Source organism: Syngnathus acus, chromosome 10 (genome assembly GCF_901709675.1).
Source record: "Syngnathus acus chromosome 10, fSynAcu1.2, whole genome shotgun sequence".
In the NCBI taxonomy this organism is placed as follows: domain Eukaryota; kingdom Metazoa; phylum Chordata; class Actinopteri; order Syngnathiformes; family Syngnathidae; genus Syngnathus; species Syngnathus acus.
This window is the reverse complement of record NC_051095.1, coordinates 1,155,890-1,173,909: the sequence shown is the minus strand read 5'-3', so window position 1 is coordinate 1,173,909 and position 18,020 is coordinate 1,155,890. Positions and strand designations below refer to the sequence as shown.

The 18,020-nt window shown below is 46.9% G+C and overlaps 2 protein-coding genes across 4 annotated transcripts; one reads left to right on the top strand and one right to left on the bottom strand.

Annotated features, from left to right (window-relative positions):
* Positions 1-804: 804 nt before the first annotated feature.
* lrch4 (leucine-rich repeats and calponin homology (CH) domain containing 4) lies at positions 805-13,752 on the bottom strand. Of its 3 annotated transcripts, none has more exons than XM_037261995.1 (18): positions 13,352-13,751; positions 6,714-6,858; positions 6,490-6,619; positions 6,318-6,423; positions 6,002-6,248; positions 5,824-5,923; positions 5,624-5,741; positions 5,361-5,452; positions 5,229-5,281; positions 4,862-5,023; positions 4,473-4,544; positions 4,343-4,397; positions 4,201-4,270; positions 3,978-4,079; positions 3,807-3,901; positions 3,594-3,731; positions 3,439-3,516; positions 805-1,435 (listed from the first exon to the last, which is right to left on the bottom strand). In XM_037261995.1, exons 1-18 carry the CDS (start codon positions 13,521-13,523, stop codon positions 1,337-1,339), a joined length of 2,034 nt encoding a protein of 677 aa, XP_037117890.1. In that variant the 5' UTR covers positions 13,524-13,751; the 3' UTR covers positions 805-1,336. The 3 variants fall into 3 exon arrangements, with proteins under 3 accessions (XP_037117890.1, XP_037117888.1, XP_037117889.1); XM_037261993.1 differs by lacking the exon at positions 805-1,435 and adding an exon at positions 2,135-3,145 and having other exon boundaries at positions 13,352-13,752; XM_037261994.1 differs by lacking the exons at positions 805-1,435; positions 4,473-4,544 and adding an exon at positions 2,135-3,145.
* A 2,556-nt stretch (positions 13,753-16,308) lies between these two features.
* LOC119129250 (histone H2A.Z) lies at positions 16,309-17,984 on the top strand. The gene is made up of 5 exons (XM_037262382.1): positions 16,309-16,449; positions 16,720-16,797; positions 16,873-16,986; positions 17,427-17,556; positions 17,630-17,984. The coding sequence occupies exons 1-5, from the start codon at positions 16,447-16,449 to the stop codon at positions 17,689-17,691; spliced, it is 387 nt and encodes a 128-aa protein (XP_037118277.1). The 5' UTR covers positions 16,309-16,446; the 3' UTR covers positions 17,692-17,984.
* Positions 17,985-18,020: the final 36 nt, after the last annotated feature.

Here is an 18,020-nt window from a genome sequence, read left to right as displayed (position 1 = left end):
TTTTTACTTTTATAGTTGCAACACACCTGATTCACGCGAAGAACATGCCAATTAAGTGATGCTTTCAAGCTACTTCGTTGGGCGTAACGGCTCCGAAACGCTGCAGGGATTTCAATCCCGTCACAAATATTTTTTATGGATGTCCATACAAGGATAGCCTCTACCTCACTTTTAATAATACTCGATTGACGTCGATTCAAGCTCTTTTACAACACAACACAACAAGGGAGACAGACCGGTGAGGTGTTCACGGTACTCCGGACAACAGAGCACCTTAGCAATCAATTCACGTTAGAAGAGGTTCATATACAATTATTTGGGAAATGTTGATTTAATTCAAGGATTAACCCCAAATTATTTGGGAAATGTTGATTTAATTCAAGGATTAACCCCAATCTACGCAAAGGGGAAAGAGGTAGGACGTGTCAATAATTCAGTCTATTGATCTCGTTGTATATTGAACCAATTATGTGGACTTGTGTGTCTTTTTTTGTGTGTGTGTCGTCTCTCAAGGGCAAGGAGCGGCTGACCAGGGGGATCATTAACCTGATTGAAACCCCTCCAAGCGCAAACCTTTTAAAAGGACCACATAAAAGTAACTATTAAGCTACCCAAGCGGACACAGCAATCCATGCATGTTTTTCTTGCTCCATCTTTTGTCCTTTATAGCCTTGAATGTGGAGCCTGATTTGCTGAGTTTACACACTGGTGACCAAACTACCACCTTCATTATTTGGGCCACTCAGCATGAGGTTAAAAACGGAAAATAGACTCAAGTCTTTTGTTTTCAAGAAAACCAGCTAATATTTTGTGTGAAATCGTATATTTTATTAAGCAACCCTGTTCCCCAATACTTAAAAAAGGCAAAAAAAAAATCCATTCTAGTTACATTACTTAAAAAAGGCTAAAAAAAAAAATCCATTCTAGTTACATTTGAAGATTAATTTTAGAATTAGTTGTTCATGAACCGATCTATGTAAAGCTCTAATGTATTTTTTTGTTGGGTAAAATTACAAATATCCAAAATAACAAATGTCACAAGCATAATGTTCTTTCTGCTGAGTCAGGTAGTTCACTTTTCCTATCACTAAAAAGGTTTTCGTAATAGAGCTTGTATGTTCCCGATATAACCTCAGAGCAAATTCTTTAAAATGTCTTGACGAACCAATGATCACCAAAGATTTTCTAGTTTCATTGAGGGTAGACATAAAATGTCCTCTTATTGTGAACCGCCCCAATGACTCTTGGCGGACTGCAGCGCTCCACCATCACTCCTTTAGACTTGACAATTTAATCAATTTAATCGACAAGTTAAATGGCAACACTTTTTCTCCGGTCACGTCAAGCCCGCCAGTCCCTCCAGTACCCGGACGGTGCGGGCCAAGCGGCTCAGGCCGTCGTCCTCTGCGGTGAGCTGTGGTGAGCACAGAGCGTCCTGGGCCAGCAGGACAGAAAAGTGAAATGTTGAATTTGAAAGGGCAAGCTTTAGATTGCTGCTTCAGTTCTACTCACACTGGTGGGTCCGGCTCCCATCAAAACAACATTTTGCACGTTTTTCTTCTTCAATATCAACCAAACAGAGCGACAGAGCATCAAAATCTATTTTTAATAAATTCTTTACAACAGGTATGGGGAGGGGGGGGGGGACAAATGTAACAAATATATTGATATAAACTTGAAAAAGGAGTCTCAAAGAGTGTATAAATATAAAAAAAATAACTGGAAATTTCTGTTCAGTGGACATTTCTCGGCGTGCATTTGGAAAGCCGTCTAAAATAGACATTTTAAATTCATACAGTGTACATAAAACGCGAAGAGTAGGTCAATAGAAAGACGGGAAGAGTCCAAAACAGCAGCAGGAGACGGTTGAGCTAACAGGACAACAACGAGCAGAAATCAACATACAACGTTTGACCTTGTGAGCAGTACAAAACATTTTTCCGTGACAAGACGAGTTAGTTGACATCGACTGAAGATGTGCAATAAGGCAGAGAAATTCGGTACGCGTACTGGGACATTTTTTCCCCACACGGGAACCGAGTCAGCAAAAGTCCGATTGTGGGAATTGGAAATCGGTTTGAGCAGACAATCGTAGACTTTAGGCGGAGGCTCACACACAATGACAATCGACTGAATTTGATCTGTTTTTTTCACTCTTCTCTCGTCCATTTTGACTTTACGGTACGTAGTGTCGTGCAGAAAAGCTTCATAGGTGTTAAAAAAAAAAGTGGAAAAGCCTCTCGGAATATCGATCACATTTGATTTCCTGTTAGATTTCTTTTTACTATTTTTTTCTTGAAAAATGAAACCACATAACAAACAAAATAAATAAAAAATATATTTAATTTAATTACCGGTTCTTATCTATACAAGGTCAGTCGCTCGACATGTTGAACACAAATATATAACGGTGCAAAAAAAAACCCCGATTCAAATCAGAAAATCTTTCCACTTTTCGCTGGAGATTTATAACGAATCGCCTCTTATTGGCGATATATACGTCGTCGATGGCCTCGTTTACAGTACTTACAAGGTTCATGACTCTGAAACTGAGCCGTACCGTCATCGAATCAGATCACCAAATTGATCTGAATCGAATCATTCCATTTTGAATGCGCGCGTGTGTAGTTTGTACCCTTCTAGTTCGGACAAGCCAAAAGTCTTGTCACTTCCGAGGCACTCGGGTCTTATTTGTGCACGTTTTGAAATATAAATAAAAGCCATCAGACATTCACAGTTTGTCTTGAGCTCATTTAGGATACTCGCTTCCTTTTTCGAAGACCCAAGCAGTGCAAAAAATACAAATAAAGGAACTAAATGCTTAACGCTATGTCATCACCCTGTATAATATGCTCGAAAAAAAAAAAATGCAGGACCTGTAGTGTGTTGTTTTTTTTTCCGATGTGGTACAAGGCTAAGCAAAGGCATTTCAGTGCTTTGTGTGTGTGTGTGTTTGGTCTTAGGCTAGCAGGTAGTCGTAGAGGACGTAGAGCAGCGCCATGGCAGCGCAGTAGAAGAGCAGGAAATCTGCGGCCAGCAGCGGGGACTGCCGGGGTCCGCCCTCCAGGGCCAGCAAGGCCTCGACGCAGCGCAGCACGCGGGGCGGCTTAGACACAAGCACATCAGAGCACACACACATGTCCGCCTGGACAGGGAGGGCAAAGACACACGACAGGGATGTGTTAGAAGGAAGCGGGGACAAAAGCGGAGTTTGGACCGGCGACTCGCGCGTTTTGAGGCCGCGTGAGTCGTCGGTCCGGTCGTGACGGGCAACACGCAACGATTGAAAGCGGTCGGAAGTTTCAAGGGGGAAATGTTGGGCTCTACCGCCATCTTGTGGCTGCTACGCACAATGACAAGCCCTTTTTTGAGCACGGCGTCGAAAGCTATTCGCAGGCTCGGTCGGATGAGGGAATACTTTTGTCATTTCTCGCCTACCTCGGGGACGCCCAGCTTGCGGCAAGCGGCGATGAAATTTTCCACGTTGAGTCGGCACTTGGCTGAGCTCAGTTTGGGCTGAAATGCAAGGACAAAGTGGAACTAACTACATCCAACATCTGTAACACACAAAAAAAATTGCCACGTGGACCCACCACAGCTGGGGACGGAATGTGGATGATGGACACGGCACGCGCGCGGACGCTGTTGACCAGCTGGCAGAGGACGGTTCCGTCCGACAGCGCCTCCGCCATGTCCTCGCCGAGGGTGATCTTTAGCCGCGTTTCCAGCGTCTGTCAAAACGCAACGTCAGCGTTCCCAAACCTTGAGAAGTCACGAGCGGGCGGGCGGGCGGGCGACCGACCGACCTTGCGAAGCTGAGCGGCGTCCGCTCTCTCTTCCTTTGGCGAGCGCATGGCGGTGCGTGACTCGCTCCTGCTCATCTCGCTTTGGGAGGAGGAGCCTGTGGACGACACAGGTGGGCGGTGACAAAGCGAGGGACTGGCAAAAGCCATCGCTCGGTTTTGTTTTGTGCTCACTTGCGGGTCGGACGTTGCCGCGGGACGTGGTGCGGAACAGGAAGCTGTTCGGCTTCTGGTTCGGCCCTGGGGGCGGCGATGTCTTCGGCGTGGACGGTCCCTCTGAAAAAGCAAAGTTTTTCTTCCTACTTTGGTACATGCTAATGATGCTAATGATTTTGAAAAATAATTACAATTGCATTTATGAGGCCCAAGCTAAAATAAAAGATTTTCTCCAAAGTACCTGTTCTGCTCCCGGAGCGCTGAAGATGCGACGTCGTCAAAGAAGACAAAGCGGCGGCGTGTTCGACGCTCTGAAGAAAAGCGGAGCCGACCGTCAACGCGTTTGTCGACATGTTTGCCAACGGAGGACGACGACAACTCACGGCGCATCTCTGTCGGAGGCCGCAGCGGGAGGGACTGCTTTCTGGAGACTGGCCGCTAGAGGGAAGCAGAGGAGCAGTGATGAGCATTTCTAGCGGCGGTAGTGTTGACGGCGTCCAAACGTGAACTCACTCGGAGCTACCACTTCCTGGAGGTGCTGCCGAGGCCACAAGACTTCCTGTTTTGCTGAACGTCTTCAGCAAACTGCAAAACCCAAGACGCGTCGAATTTACACGTCACGGACTCAATGCAGCCTTTTCCACGTGATGTGCAAAAACATTTTAGGCCGGGTCTCCGAGCAGCGGCAAATTAATTTTGAACAACAATCACAAAATGAAAATGAGACTTATCATCCATAAATGTTTGATCTCGTCTGCCTTGAATATGAGCAGATAATATTGCCCCTGCTGCTTTCGTCCCATTGTGACTTAAGACGAGGGAAACAGCCATGAGCAGCTAAGTGTCCCATTACTTTTGGTAACATCATATGGAATATCACGTTGTTTGATTTTTTTTTTTACCCGGCCTTCTCTCCCTGCTGCTGCTGCTGCTGGAGTCGTTCTCGCTCCTGCCAGATGAGCAGCGTTCCCGGCCGGCGGCGCTCTTCCGTGCTGGGGCTGGAGGGGGACACCGGCGACGCCAACGCCGGCGGCAGGGCGGCGACCTCCACGTGAAGACTGGACCTGGAGACAGCAAAAAAAAAAATATCAAGTTGATTGAAACAATCTTTCGCTCATTGCGCTGACAGTGTGCAGAGTCGAGGCAATGTTTGACTGGCAAGAATGCCGACTGGGAACTCCCGTCTGTTGACTTTCCCCAGCTCGTCAAATATTGCATCGAGCCGGCTCGTAGCCGCGGGGATAAAAGGCGATAAGCGGCGGGACGTACCGGCGTATCGTAGCGTCCTTGACACACGGCGAGGCCGGCCCCTCTTTCGGCTCCTGGAAACGAGCGACGCGGCGGTGAGGCAAAGCGGAAGAGAAAGAGGATGTTGCGCAATCTGCATCTTTTGCCTCATACCGCCGGGGAGAGAGGCGTGGGAGGGTCCGTCTTCATGTCCTCCTCCTCTTCCTCCGTCACGCTGCTGTCAATCAAGACCGCTTGGCCGTTGACTGGACATCGAGACAAGTGGAGAGAAAGAAAAAGTGTTGCGTAATGACGTCAAGAAGAGCGTTGGGGTGGTCCGCTCGAGCTCGTGTGTGAGGGTGAAAAAATGAAGAACATTTTGGTTTGTATTTTATTTTGCCCGTCGGAGAAGAATCCAACGTGGCCATCAGCCGCACCTTTGTTGGCTTGTCGAGGAGTATCCTCCTCGACCTCCTCCTCTTCCTCCTCCAGGTTTCTCTGGTCTCTGCTGACCTCGGAAATGCGGAGGGAACGTTCCGAGAAGTCGTCTGCTGACTACCACACACACACACACACACAATGGAGCGCTTGTTATTAAGTTGGACGCGGTCGCAGCGTAGCAGCAGCTTGGACTCGCCTCGTTCCCAGACCATCTTTTGCTGCCACTGTCCACGCTGTTGAAGCCAGAGTCCAGCCCTCCTCCGAACTGACAGGCGAACAGCTCCTGATCGGACAAACTGCGACGCCGCGAAAGGTTACGACTTCCGCGGCCCACGGGAAAAAAAAATAAAAACAGACGCCACTCGGTCACTGACCAGCCGTTAAAGCCGGTGGGCCTCAGGTGCCTCTCCAGCTCCTCCTGGCTCCTCTTGCAGGCCTCCATGTTGAGATATTTGAAGATGTGGTACTTGCCCTTGGAGCAGATCTGCGCGGGGGGCATCTGCAGCGGGTTGTTGTCCAGCGAGATGCTCTGGAGGTGGCGCAGGTGGCGGTAGCACAGAGGCAACCGGGTGATCCGGTTGCACGACGCATCCAGGCGGACCAGCGGGAGCTCCGAGATTTCTGCCGATTTGGATTTTGAGCATCTCAAAAGGCTGGCCGCGGCTGACTTTAGCATTAGCTCGGCGTTACCTTCGGGCAAAGACGTGAGCCGGTTCCTCCTCAGCTTCAAGTCCCGCAAACACTCGAGCTGGCCGAGCTCGGGCGGCAAACACTGCAGCTCGTTGCAGCTCACGTCCTGACGAGAGGAAAAAGTTGAGGGTGAAACGCAGCGGGGTGGCGGCGACTCGCGGGTTGACGCTACCAGCTGTCGAAGATGCGCCAGGGCAAAGACGGAGGCGGGCAGCGAAGACAGCTTGTTGTTGCTGACGATGAGCACTCGCAGCAGGGGAAGCTCAAACACGGACGGGGACAAACTGGACAAGAGATTGCGGCTGCGGACGCAACGCACGCAAACGGTTCAGCGGCCACACGCAAAATCGATTTCTCCGCTCGGTTTTCAAAAATGCGTGGACGTGTGTGCTGTACCTGAGATTGAGGTAGGTAAGGGCCTGGAGATTCCCCAGGCAGGGGGAGAGCAAACGCATGCCATTGTGGTAAAGGCTGAGCGTCTCCAATGAGATAAAGTGACCCAGCTCCTCCGGCAGCTCACACAGACGATTTTTCGACAGATCTGGCGGGGGGGGGGGGACACAAACAAGTTCAATTTGTCAATTTCTCTCACTGTCCCAATTTTTGTTTTGTTTTTTTCCTTAACTACAGTAATGTTGCACACCTTTAGTAGGTTTGTTTCTAGCACATACGGTTTGGAGATTGGTCAATAATTCTTCCAAACAACAGACCCACAATGGAATAAAAAAAACACACGCACACACACACATTTTTGCAATTATTTTGAATAGCCTCAAACCCTGCTTGAAAAGCTCCATTAGCTTTCGCTGACAAGCCAGTTGGTGATGGCAGACCGCCCAGTGGCTGTTTATTGATTGGTTTTGGAAGCAGCATGGCCGAAGGAAGCCATTTTCAGCAAAAAGCACACCAAAAAAAGGAATCACGTGATCGAGTTACACACACAGTAGCAAAGTGCGCGTTGACCCTCCGAAGCCGGTGCACAGTCACCGTCTTTTTACAAAAGGTGTGTGCGGGGGGGCAAGTGGAGTCATTTTATTTGCGCATGCATTGTCCATAAGACAGCGGGCCAAAGAAATGAGATGAGCCCCGTTTGCCGAAGATGGTGCCCAACACTTTTTGTTTGCCCGTAAACCTCAACAGCTTGCCGCAAACACAAAGTGTCTCTTTTTTTTTTTTTTTCTCTCGAGAAGCCTTCATTAAACTGCCACCTGTTGCGGAGTTTGGCAGTAAAACGAGTACGATAATCACGATAACGACTGCGATGGACTGCCGGTATATGGATGCAATACAGTGATCCCTCGCTACTTCGAGTTTCTTTTATTGCGGCTTCACAACATCGCGAATTTTTTTCCAAATCACAAAAAAAACATTTAAAAGTCAAAAGAAAACTTCTAAATTGAGGAAACGTGTTAGTAACCTTTCGGACAATGTAGTATTGCTCCAAACGTTCGTTTACATTCCTTTGGAAGTCCGTTTTCACGCGTTAGCACGATCGCGAATTAGCATCATTCCGCTAACTCGTTAGCCTGCCCAGTACTTCTTGTTGGTGACCGTACTTCGCGGATTTCACTTATCGCGGGTGGTTCATTGAACCAATTATCCGCGATAAACCAGGGATTGCTGTATATTGGCGATTTTGGGAGTTCCAGGGGGGGAATCCAAATCCACCTCCAATGTACTTATTTCGTACTTTATTTCGAGAGATAATAACGAGTCTGATGTTTCACTGTGAACTTGACTTTGCTAGACGCGCGCAGATACCGCCGACGGAAGTTCAGCGAGGGACAAAAAGGTAGCCGCTAGGGAAGGCAAAGTGCGACCTACAAAAAACAATATATTACACGCCGTATGACGCTGCAGAGAATCACAAGGTGATTCAGCATGACACACCAGCATGACACAAGCAGGCTGGAGTCGAAACAGGCAAGCTGACGACATGTCACGGAGGCGGTTACAGGGTGACACCCAGTTAGTTGTTGGTGGGAGCAGAATTCAAACAACGTCCTTTGTTTGTCTAGCGTTTCCTTTTATTTCTTTGTGGGTCACCGGACGAGGGATGAAAATGCTGCACGGTCCCGCAAGAAGTCGGACGACATTCCTTATCAAGCGACACACGATAGCGAGATGGGAGATTTCCTCCTCCCACTGAATGAAAATGATGTTCTCCTCCGACACGGCAGGCAGTTTCGCCTTCACGCCCCCATCGGAGCACAGATTTGAAAGTTTGCGTGGGTTGCTACGTTAACAGCATGAAGCTATGACATGTTATGGTCGTCGGCCATTTCTTGAGGAGCGAGCGAGATCAGGTGCCAAAGTATGCGGGGGGAAGGCAAACTGATCGACGGCTAACACAAAACACTTGCTATGAAATCACCGCTTGGGGTGCGGCCAAAGGTGAATCACAAGCCACATGGCGATGCAGCAACGCTTCATCCATTACGCCGCAAACATTGGCTTTTGGGCTTCAATGCTTTGCAAGCGCAAACTTTCTCAGGCAGTATGGTGGGTCACATGATCAAGTCTTTCTTTCTACAAGCACTTGCACTGTCATGGCCAAAGAGCGCTCGGGTGAAAGAGAAGCTGACGATGGAGAGTGAGCGCAATGTCCTTGGCCGGGAAATCCCTTTTGACTTGACTTCCATCTTCATATCGTCCTCGTCTCACGCTTTCTTTGCCTCCCACTAAATGACTCGCAAACGCCGGATGAGGAATCCTCACAAGGCCCTTTACGTTACGCCGCACTGCTAATGTACATTAGAGCGCCCTCGGCGTTCTGTTCGTAAGCACAAATGTCAACGGAGAGGAAGGCAGTTGAGGAGGAACAGAAGGCCTACGCAAAATGGACTTTTTCACACAGATTCCGATATTTGGCAGAAACGAATTAATCTTCTGATTATTTTAAAAGTATCTATAATAAATTCAAAACGGACTTTTTGCAACAACAAATAAATGGTTTTACAATATTTCCTTGACTACACTTCCGGATCGGCGGTATGATTAGCCGCTAAATCTGCGTTTGTGATGATTCAAGAGTCAAGAGTTTTTTTTTATTCGCCCTGTTTGAGCGTTCGGTTCCAAAAACACAAACAAACCGGGCGTCAGAGTAGTATGTGCTTCCTGGTGAGACTTTTTTGTCGGGTTTAAGATTACTCAAACTAACCGCGGAGAGGATTACGCAGTTCAGATGTATGGATGGATACTATACTGCCGCCTAGAGGCCATGATGCACATCACAGGAGGAGCAGCACAATGTACAGTCACGGATGCAAATACCGATTTAACCAATTAATCGTTGCACCTCAAATACAGTACAGTACGGTTAAGTGCCATTTTTGAATGTATTTTTTTTTTTTTTTGGAGGGGGGGGGGCTCGAACGAATGAAGGGCAATTAGTAGGAATCCAAATACTGTGCGACAAGCACCGAAATATGAGAGACGTGTAAACAGATGGCGGCAGTAGCCGCACATTCCAATCACCGTGGCAACGGCATGCGCACGGTGGAACTGTGAAAACACAGCGGCCATCCGCCGCCGCGAAGGAACGTATGCGCATGGCAGGAGGCTGCCACCGACGCGCCATTAAGACAAAATGGCAGGTTCGTCTCTCAAGCCCAACTTGAAGGGCCCCGACACGCCGGATCGTCCACTTCCTCGGCGCGGAGGCTCATGAATCAGCGTCGTTACGTAACCGCCGGGCCTTTCATTATTCACCGGCTAGTCCCCACCACACACACACGCACGCACAGTCAGTTATTCACACACCCTCATCCAGTTTCGCTGTGCTGAGGCCAGGAAACTAAACTGAACACAAAACGTTGTTGCGCCTTGCAACAGCACTTGTAGGCGGACTACCTTCGCTCTGGTTACCTCCCGTGGGACCCCCCCAACCCCTCTGCCCCTTTCAAACAGCTGCCACAGAGCTTTAAAATACTTTCAAAGCAACTCACAATCTGAATCGTCGCCCAGGACTGGCCTTGGGTGTTTCTGAGATCTACCCGGACAGTCCTGCTGGTGCTTCCAGGGTCAACCAGAAGTGCTAAAAACGGAATCTTAAAATGTGCAATACATCACGTGTTTGGAACAGCCAGACAAGACAGAGCAGAAGCGAACGCAACGATGAGCCCACTTCCGCAGCCCACAGGAAATAAAGTAAGCGGCTGGATGTACTTAACACGGCAGAAGTAGCAGATGAGCAAAAAACACGCGCAAACTTGTATTTTTTTTTTTGGCTACCTCAAAATTTTCTATCAAATTATCAATTCATTATCAGAGGTATTATTGTTGTCCACTAGGGGGCGTCACCTCCACATTCCACATCGTACTATGTACGAACGTTTGCGCGCGTGTCTTTAAAGGTTTGGGCCTGGTTTGGTGAGTGACGTGGGAGGCAGCGACTGAGAGGAGGTTAGCACCGCGCTGTTAACTAGCTAACCGTTAGCTAGTAAAACGGCAGTCAGCAGTGATAGCTGCAGTGCAAGCATGCACTTATTCCCGTGAACCTTGATGGGGGGCATTCAAATATGTTGTAACGAGCAAATTAGCTAGCATCGATTCATTGCGTGTGTGCTGTTGTGGTTTGTTAGTTCTGAAAACAAGTTTTTTGGACCTATTAGCTCATTTAGCATTTTTTGCTCCAACATGAGCAAAGCTTTGATTTGGGGGTTGTTATGATAGCGTAAACATAGAGCCAATGCTAATTAACGCCTAGCAACATATTGACCTGCAACGTGATTTCTGTTGTTATTCTCAGTACAATGTGCGTTGATTAAAGAGGACTACTTTGGATGTTTCTCAAAACACATATCACATTAATTGCTGTACAAATTACCGTTTTTTTTCCATGTATAATGCGCCCCCATGTATAATACGCACCCTAAAAATGGCACGTTGATGCTGGAAAAAAGCCTGTACCCATGTATAATACGCACCCAAATTTTGACTCCTACTTAAGTCCGTAAACGTAAAATTATTTCAGAAAAAAGATCATCTTTGGGAAAAACCGGATGTTATTCTGCCGGTCAGTATCACTGCGCATGCGCTAGCAAACTCGATAGCGAAGAAATGTTTCGGATTTGTGTAGGGTACATTGTGACAGCAAACGAGCAGGTGATCGAGCAAGCGTCTGATACGAGAGCATTGCGTTCGTATGGAGCGTGTTTGAAGTGAACAGCAGAGAAGAAGAAAGCGTATCTGTAATGGCGGCCTCCGTATGATATCCGGATAAAAAACATTAAAAAAAAATTTTTTACCCAATTTTAAATTTTGCGCATTATACATGGAAAAAAACGGTAGTTTGCATGAGTTGAATCGGCAATTTCACTTTTACAAAGCTTTCTTAATACAATATGTAAATCGCAGAATTCAACCAGTCCACCAGAGGTTGTTTTTATATTAACTCTGGTGGCAATAAAAGCAATGTACTGTGCAGAAAAACAAACTTTCTCTGCTTTTTTTTATTTTTTTATTATTAAGACCAACACAGTACGAGTGTTATTATGAAGCTTATGATCGCTTGGTGAGAAAACGCTGCAGCTCGTCCACAGTGAATTCCAAACATGAGCATCATTATCAAAGTCAGTCCTGGAGCAACGATATTAGATAGGGCCGCGTCTACAGTACAGTAGAGCCCGAGGACGGTCGGTGTGTACGTTGATCAAACGGCGAGAAGGCCAAAGAAGAAAAACACACGCTTGTGGGTGTGCGCGAGGGTTACGAAGCCCGAGCTTTGTCGGCTTCTCGCCAGAAGCGAGTCTTCTTTGTGCACGCGTGTACGAACCTTTGACCTTGCTGGAGCTGGGAAGTTGCCGGGAGGGAGAGAGGAAGACGGGAAGGAGGGGGGCGGGGGTATTTTCAATCACTAACACTTCTTTCTACGCACAAAGACTAAGTTGACTGGGCCAAAAAAATAAAATCCTGTGTTTTGTTTGACTCTTGGTCGTCGGTGCACAGACACCTAGCGCAACTAGCGCAGGACGGAAGGTGATGCTTCAGATAACGCAGAGCTGAAGATTGATTCCTGTCAACCTGGACGTCGGCGTAATCCTCTTTTTGCACACTAAGATAGTCGGCCTTAATCCAAGCGTGCGCTGACACCTTAGTCATCAATGGCGAACTCAAGAAAGGTGCACGCAAACTTACAACCAAGCCAAATTGCTCACCGGGAGATCAAAACTAAACTAAAACAGTGTTTCTGAACAATACAAAACTTGCTGCTCTTGATAACCATTCTGTCATATCGGGTTAACCAAAATAAACAAACATATTTTTACTTGAAAATACACTTATGAACATTTGTGTCTATTTTCCGATACGAATCAATCCGCTGTATATGTTTTCAATTCAAATAATCGAGGAAATAATTGACAAATTAATTCTTTCAACAATAACCTTAATAGGGCAAATTTTTTGAATGATGCTGACAAAAAAAAAACCTTGCTACTTCATGGTGACAGTGAATTTCACATCTAGCCAGCGTCAGTTCATCTTGCCGTGCTTGTGTTTTGGTCTTGCATTTCCTGCGTTTCTGCGGTGATATTTTCTAATTTCCTTTTTTCTAAGAATGTGACGTACAGCGGACTCTGCAAAGTCATACGAGCATAGGTACTTTCGCGCAGGAGCGGAGACAGAGGCTTTTCAGTTGGGGTGCCCAAGGGACACAAGCACTCACTAAGGGGCCACTATTGACCACTTAGCTCCGCCCCTGCTTCTATGATATGGATAATAATCAGGCGTGAATAAAGGCTTGCCGATGGAGATAAAATAATTGCTTAATTTAGCCAGAACGGCAAAATAAACAATTATACTGTGTTACAACTATACAATACTGTATGTACGTTGACTATTCTTCTTCATAAAATGACGTTGCATTTTTTTTTCTCATTTAAATGTCGGAAGTTGATTCAAGATCGGACTGCCATGAGTGTGTATTTTGAAACAATAGTTTCGAAGCGTCTGCTCGATTCGGGCTGCCAGCACCCCCCAGCCGGGAACCGACAAAACAAAAGGTGAAAGGCCAACTACAAAGTTAAACTTACCTGCGTGTGTAATGTCGGATAGGTCGTAGTTCCGAGCACTCCGAGGGAACTCTTTGAGTTTTCGGTTAGCTAAATTGAGCGCCCCGCTGGCGGCGGCGTCCTCCAAGGCTTTCTCAACACTCCGACTGGCCGCGACGGTGGCCGGCAGCTGGGCTCCATCCCCAGCCTCCATAAAACCACACTGGCGTCGGGGCTCCTCTCCTTACTTTGTTTCCAGAAGGCCGCGTCACGCTCACGGCCCCACGCCGTCTCCTTGATTCCCGAAAATAATAATCTACGAATGGATGAACATGATGGCGAAAATGGAATCCAAATTAAAAAGAAAAAGTCTTGGCCGCGGCCGTCACACAAGAGCGGAGCTCGCGTCACTGCACACACTGGAGAGTGGGCTGAGGCTGTCAATCTAGCAGGAAGTGGCGTCAAGTGCGCGTATGTCGTGACAATCACGCCGGGACCCGTCGTCTCCCTACACAGTAAAAGCTCACGAGTCCTAAACTCAAAGAACAGTGACATCGAGCAGTGCGTCTTCCAACCCACGTCAAAGCTCGATGGCGGATTCATTCTTCCGTCTTGAATTTTTTCAACGAATCAAATCGTAAGCCAAGCGGGCGTTGTTTGATCATATTTTACTTTGACAGTTGTAAATCAGAACTGTCATACGCAGAAGCACTTGACGGGGCGGGCCCCTTACTTGCTACGGTGGCCGGGAAGTGCAGAACATCAACTACTCATTGGTCCCGTTTCAATCGAAATGACCGCTGAGTATATTAACGAAAACATACTGACATGTTTAGACCGTTTATCAGCCCTTCTGTCTCTCTTGCTGTCTCTCCACAAACACCTCCACGCACATTATTATTACTACTATTTTTATCTGGAGTTCGTCACAGCTTTGGCAAGAGCACATGAAACAAATGTGAATGGTTGCTTGTTTCTATGTGTCCTGCAGTTGGATGACGACCAGTCCAGGTTGCAATTCCCCATCTCGGCCAAAATCAGCTGCTGGCATGGGCTTCCGCTACATATATGCAAATGCAGTACCAGCAGGATAGCATCGTCTTCTTTAATCTTTACTATCTTTTCTCTTTCAGTGCCAGATGACACACCCAAACACACTGCACTTGTATTTGCATTGTCCTCTTCATCCAGCCCACTCTTTAGCCCTCGTTTCCTCCCTTCCTCCCAACCCTGCATCCCTATTGGACCATCTGTCAAAGTGCTGTCGGACCCCCGGCTGCAAGTGGGGACTAATGTGCATGTAAGTTGGGAGGGGCTCTATGCATATGTAAAATCCCTTCAGAGTCGAGGATCATGTCATTCGGTGTACTACATCGCCATGCACTCTGTACAATAATGCCACCCCAACACTCCTGATGTGTATGTTTAAAAAGGTCCCTCTTTGGCAAAACATGTGCCTCAAACAGAATGTACACGTATGAATAGAGTATGTACAGTGAATGAGTGAAGCATTTTCTCAGCGCAACGTCTTCAATTGGGTCGCCCTGAAGGCCCGTAGCAGAAAGGGTCAGACTTTCTCACGCTCTTTGTCCGTCCCGTCTTCCTCTGGCCTCTCACTGTCACTTCCTCTTGCATCCTACAGAAGTGACTGTGTCAAAGTTGCGTCTTTAACAACAACAAGTACACTAAATGCTGTCGGTTTTAAAAAAGTGCTCTTGCTGCCCATCTTTCGTAGGGCACATGAAGACAACCATACATTTTCTATGGTTCCATTGTACCTTGGGTCAATATTTAGATCCAACAAGAGTTCAAAACTACTCATGGATGGAAGCCACAGTTACAGGACTATGAGTACAGCTGTCATTCAAAATAAAATAACCAACATTTTCTAAGGCCAGAGGCAATTTTCAACCCAATTTGCCAGCCCAAAATAATTAATCCAAATGAACCCAGTCAGATCAAATTTCACAGCTAGAAAAATAAAGCAGCATTTTTTTTTTTTTCAATCAGCGAGCAAGAGAGACAGCAGTGCTGTGTGTGCGTGTGTGTTGGACTTGAATGTTCTTGAGGTCAAAGGGAAAGTGACTGCTGCAGGGGGGGGCACCACTAAGTATGACTGGCACGTGATTTATGCTGACCTGCCCCAACAACTGCTGCGCATGTGTTCCAGCGAGCACACGCAGTAGTATTAAAAGTGTCTGAATTTGTACAATTTCTCATTTCATGCGATCTGTAAAGAAACTAATCTTTCATATTTTGCGGAAGCAAATGCAAGTTTATGCTTGGGGAAAAGAACGGGTAAAAACCATCAACGCGTTTTGAGTAAATAAAGCAATTTCCAGAAGATTTTCATTTGTTTTGTCAATTCGTCATCGAGTGATTATTAGAAGTAATAATAATATACATAATTCAATTTTTAACGGGATCGTTGCACTGAACAATAAGCTTTTACCACCCTCGCGTGGCAGTTTTGTGCACGCACAGGCCTGAAAACAAAACAAACAGAAGTAAACTGCACAAAAACAAAAAATACACAGACTAATCATACATAGAAATAATTTCAATTTATAATACAACAATTTCCTTTTCGGTACTAATAAAATCATTTAAAACTGCTGACGGTACGTTCCGCTGACTTCCGTAGTCGGTTACGGTGTGAATCTAGTCTTTCCTATTTTAAAACTAGAAAATCTGTCCGTCGAATGATTCTACATTTTGTTAAACTTGAAATAAACGTTTGGAAATGAGTGCATACGGAATCCAGATGCATGTTTTAACAGAGTTCCAAACGCAGACAAAAACCCAAAGGGGTCCCGTATTATTGTTAGGTCAATACAAAGGGTTGCTGAAGTACAACTACATTACCCAAGATTACACGGGGGGAGAAACGAGTCTCTTTTCCCGCAAAACTCATTCTTCTCTCGCTGATTGGCTAAACGTCCCTCCTCGTACAACGTGATTGGCTTGGATGTGTCCTCACGGCGAACCCGGATGTAACTCAGCTATATAACGAGGGACAATTGTAGGCGGGGATTGTAGTTCAAACCGTCCGTCGGTGTACTGTGGCGTGCCCATTTTTTTAAAAAGAAATTAGCTTCTGAGCTCCAAGCGGCCCGAAACTATTCAACGGCAAAAACATGGTGAGTTCGTCTCCATTGTAAGAGAGCCACCGGGGCGCGTATTTGTTACGCTTCACCTTAACGTCGTCGCTTTCGAGACCGCGCCGATGCATTTATATTTGCCAATGGTCATTAGCTTAGCATGCTTAGCCTAGCTTCGGTTGTGATTGTGAGCGATAGAATTATGGCGGTAAAATTCAACAGTGGAGATGCGGTCGGGTTTGGTGAGTCGCGCGGAGCTTTCGAGTGGCTTCGTGTAGTGAATGCGTGCTTGTTTGCGTTTACTTCCAGGCTGGAGGCAAGGCGGGCAAAGACTCCGGAAAGACGAAGACGAAGGCGATTTCGCGCTCTCAGCGAGCCGGATTGCAGGTTGGCTCCCCGTTCATGATTCTGCCAGACTTGCGTCCAGATCAAAAGTCATTCCCCACTTGCTTCTCTCCCCAGTTCCCGGTGGGTCGTATCCACAGGCACCTCAAGTCCAGGACTACCAGTCACGGCAGGGTTGGCGCCACTGCAGCCGTGTACAGTGCGGCAATTCTTGAATACCTCACCGCCGAGGTACTGTTCAAAAGCCCGCTTGCTTGCGCTTTTGCAATTGACCTATTCGAAGCAAGGATAAAACCTTAGGTTGAATAGTAGGATAAAAGGAAACGTGGATGTTTGGGGGGGGAAAGGACCTGAAAGAGAAAAATGTCAAAGTATATTAAAAAAAAAATAGTGGGAAGTTCAAGTCCTGAAAGTAAAAAAGTTTGGCTTTAGCCACAAACTATTTTACTCTGACAGGAAAACGAAGTTGCAGCACCTAAAGCTATACTGTGGCAGGGGTTTAATTTACTGGACCTGGAAGGTAGGATAAAATGTCGTGGAAAAACAAGGATAAAAGAAAGGGCTGGTATGGTCTCATCCATTTCCCCAGACTGGATACCCCAACAGTGGCCCTTGAGCGTTTTAATCCGTTACGTGCCGTCGTGAATCCCTCTTTGTTTACGGGCCTTCAGGTTCTGGAGCTGGCCGGGAACGCTTCCAAAGATCTGAAAGTAAAGCGCATCACGCCTCGTCACTTACAGCTGGCCATCCGAGGAGACGAAGAGCTGGATTCCCTCATCAAAGCCACCATCGCCGGCGGAGGTGAGTCCGCGGCCTCAACCCTGCCGGCAGCGTACTTTAGGCGCAGTCTCAACTTTGTGTTTTCTCTTGACAGGTGTGATCCCGCACATCCACAAATCGCTGATTGGAAAGAAGGGCCAGCAGAAGACCGTATAACGGGGCTGCGGGAGGGCAAGTCCTCTAGAAGTTGTGCCATCTCAGGACGACGTCTGCATCGCGCCGCTTTTCCTCGTCTTTAGTAGAACACCTGTTAGGAGACTATTTGGTTGGAGCTTGCATATACTCACCTGGGTTTTTTTTTCTTCTTTTAAAGTGGCTTCAAAGAAGCTGTTTTTTTTTGTTTTGTATTTTGTTCCTGGTGCTGCAGTCCCTATTAATTTGCTTTTTTTTTTTTTTTTGTGGCATTCCCTTGTTCAAGTGGTGTTTTAATAAAGCTCTTAAGGGCGATGTGTGTCTGTGTCCGCTTCCTGGAAATGATGCGTCAC

Excerpts from the sequence above, each read along its gene's own strand:
- lrch4 (XM_037261993.1), bottom strand. The coding sequence starts at position 13,523 with ATGGAGGCTGGGGATGGAGCCCAGCTGCCGGCCACCGTCGCGGCCAGT. Across the intron at positions 6,859-13,351 it reads ATCCGACATTACACACGCAG|ATCTGTCGAAAAATCGTCTG; the intron begins GTAAGTTTAACT and ends CCCCCCCGCCAG. Across the intron at positions 4,398-4,472 it reads CCAGGAAGTGGTAGCTCCGA|CGGCCAGTCTCCAGAAAGCA; the intron begins GTGAGTTCACGT and ends GCTTCCCTCTAG.
- LOC119129250 (XM_037262382.1), top strand. Across the intron at positions 16,798-16,872 it reads CTCAGCGAGCCGGATTGCAG|TTCCCGGTGGGTCGTATCCA; the intron begins GTTGGCTCCCCG and ends TTCTCTCCCCAG. Across the intron at positions 17,557-17,629 it reads AGCCACCATCGCCGGCGGAG|GTGTGATCCCGCACATCCAC; the intron begins GTGAGTCCGCGG and ends TTCTCTTGACAG.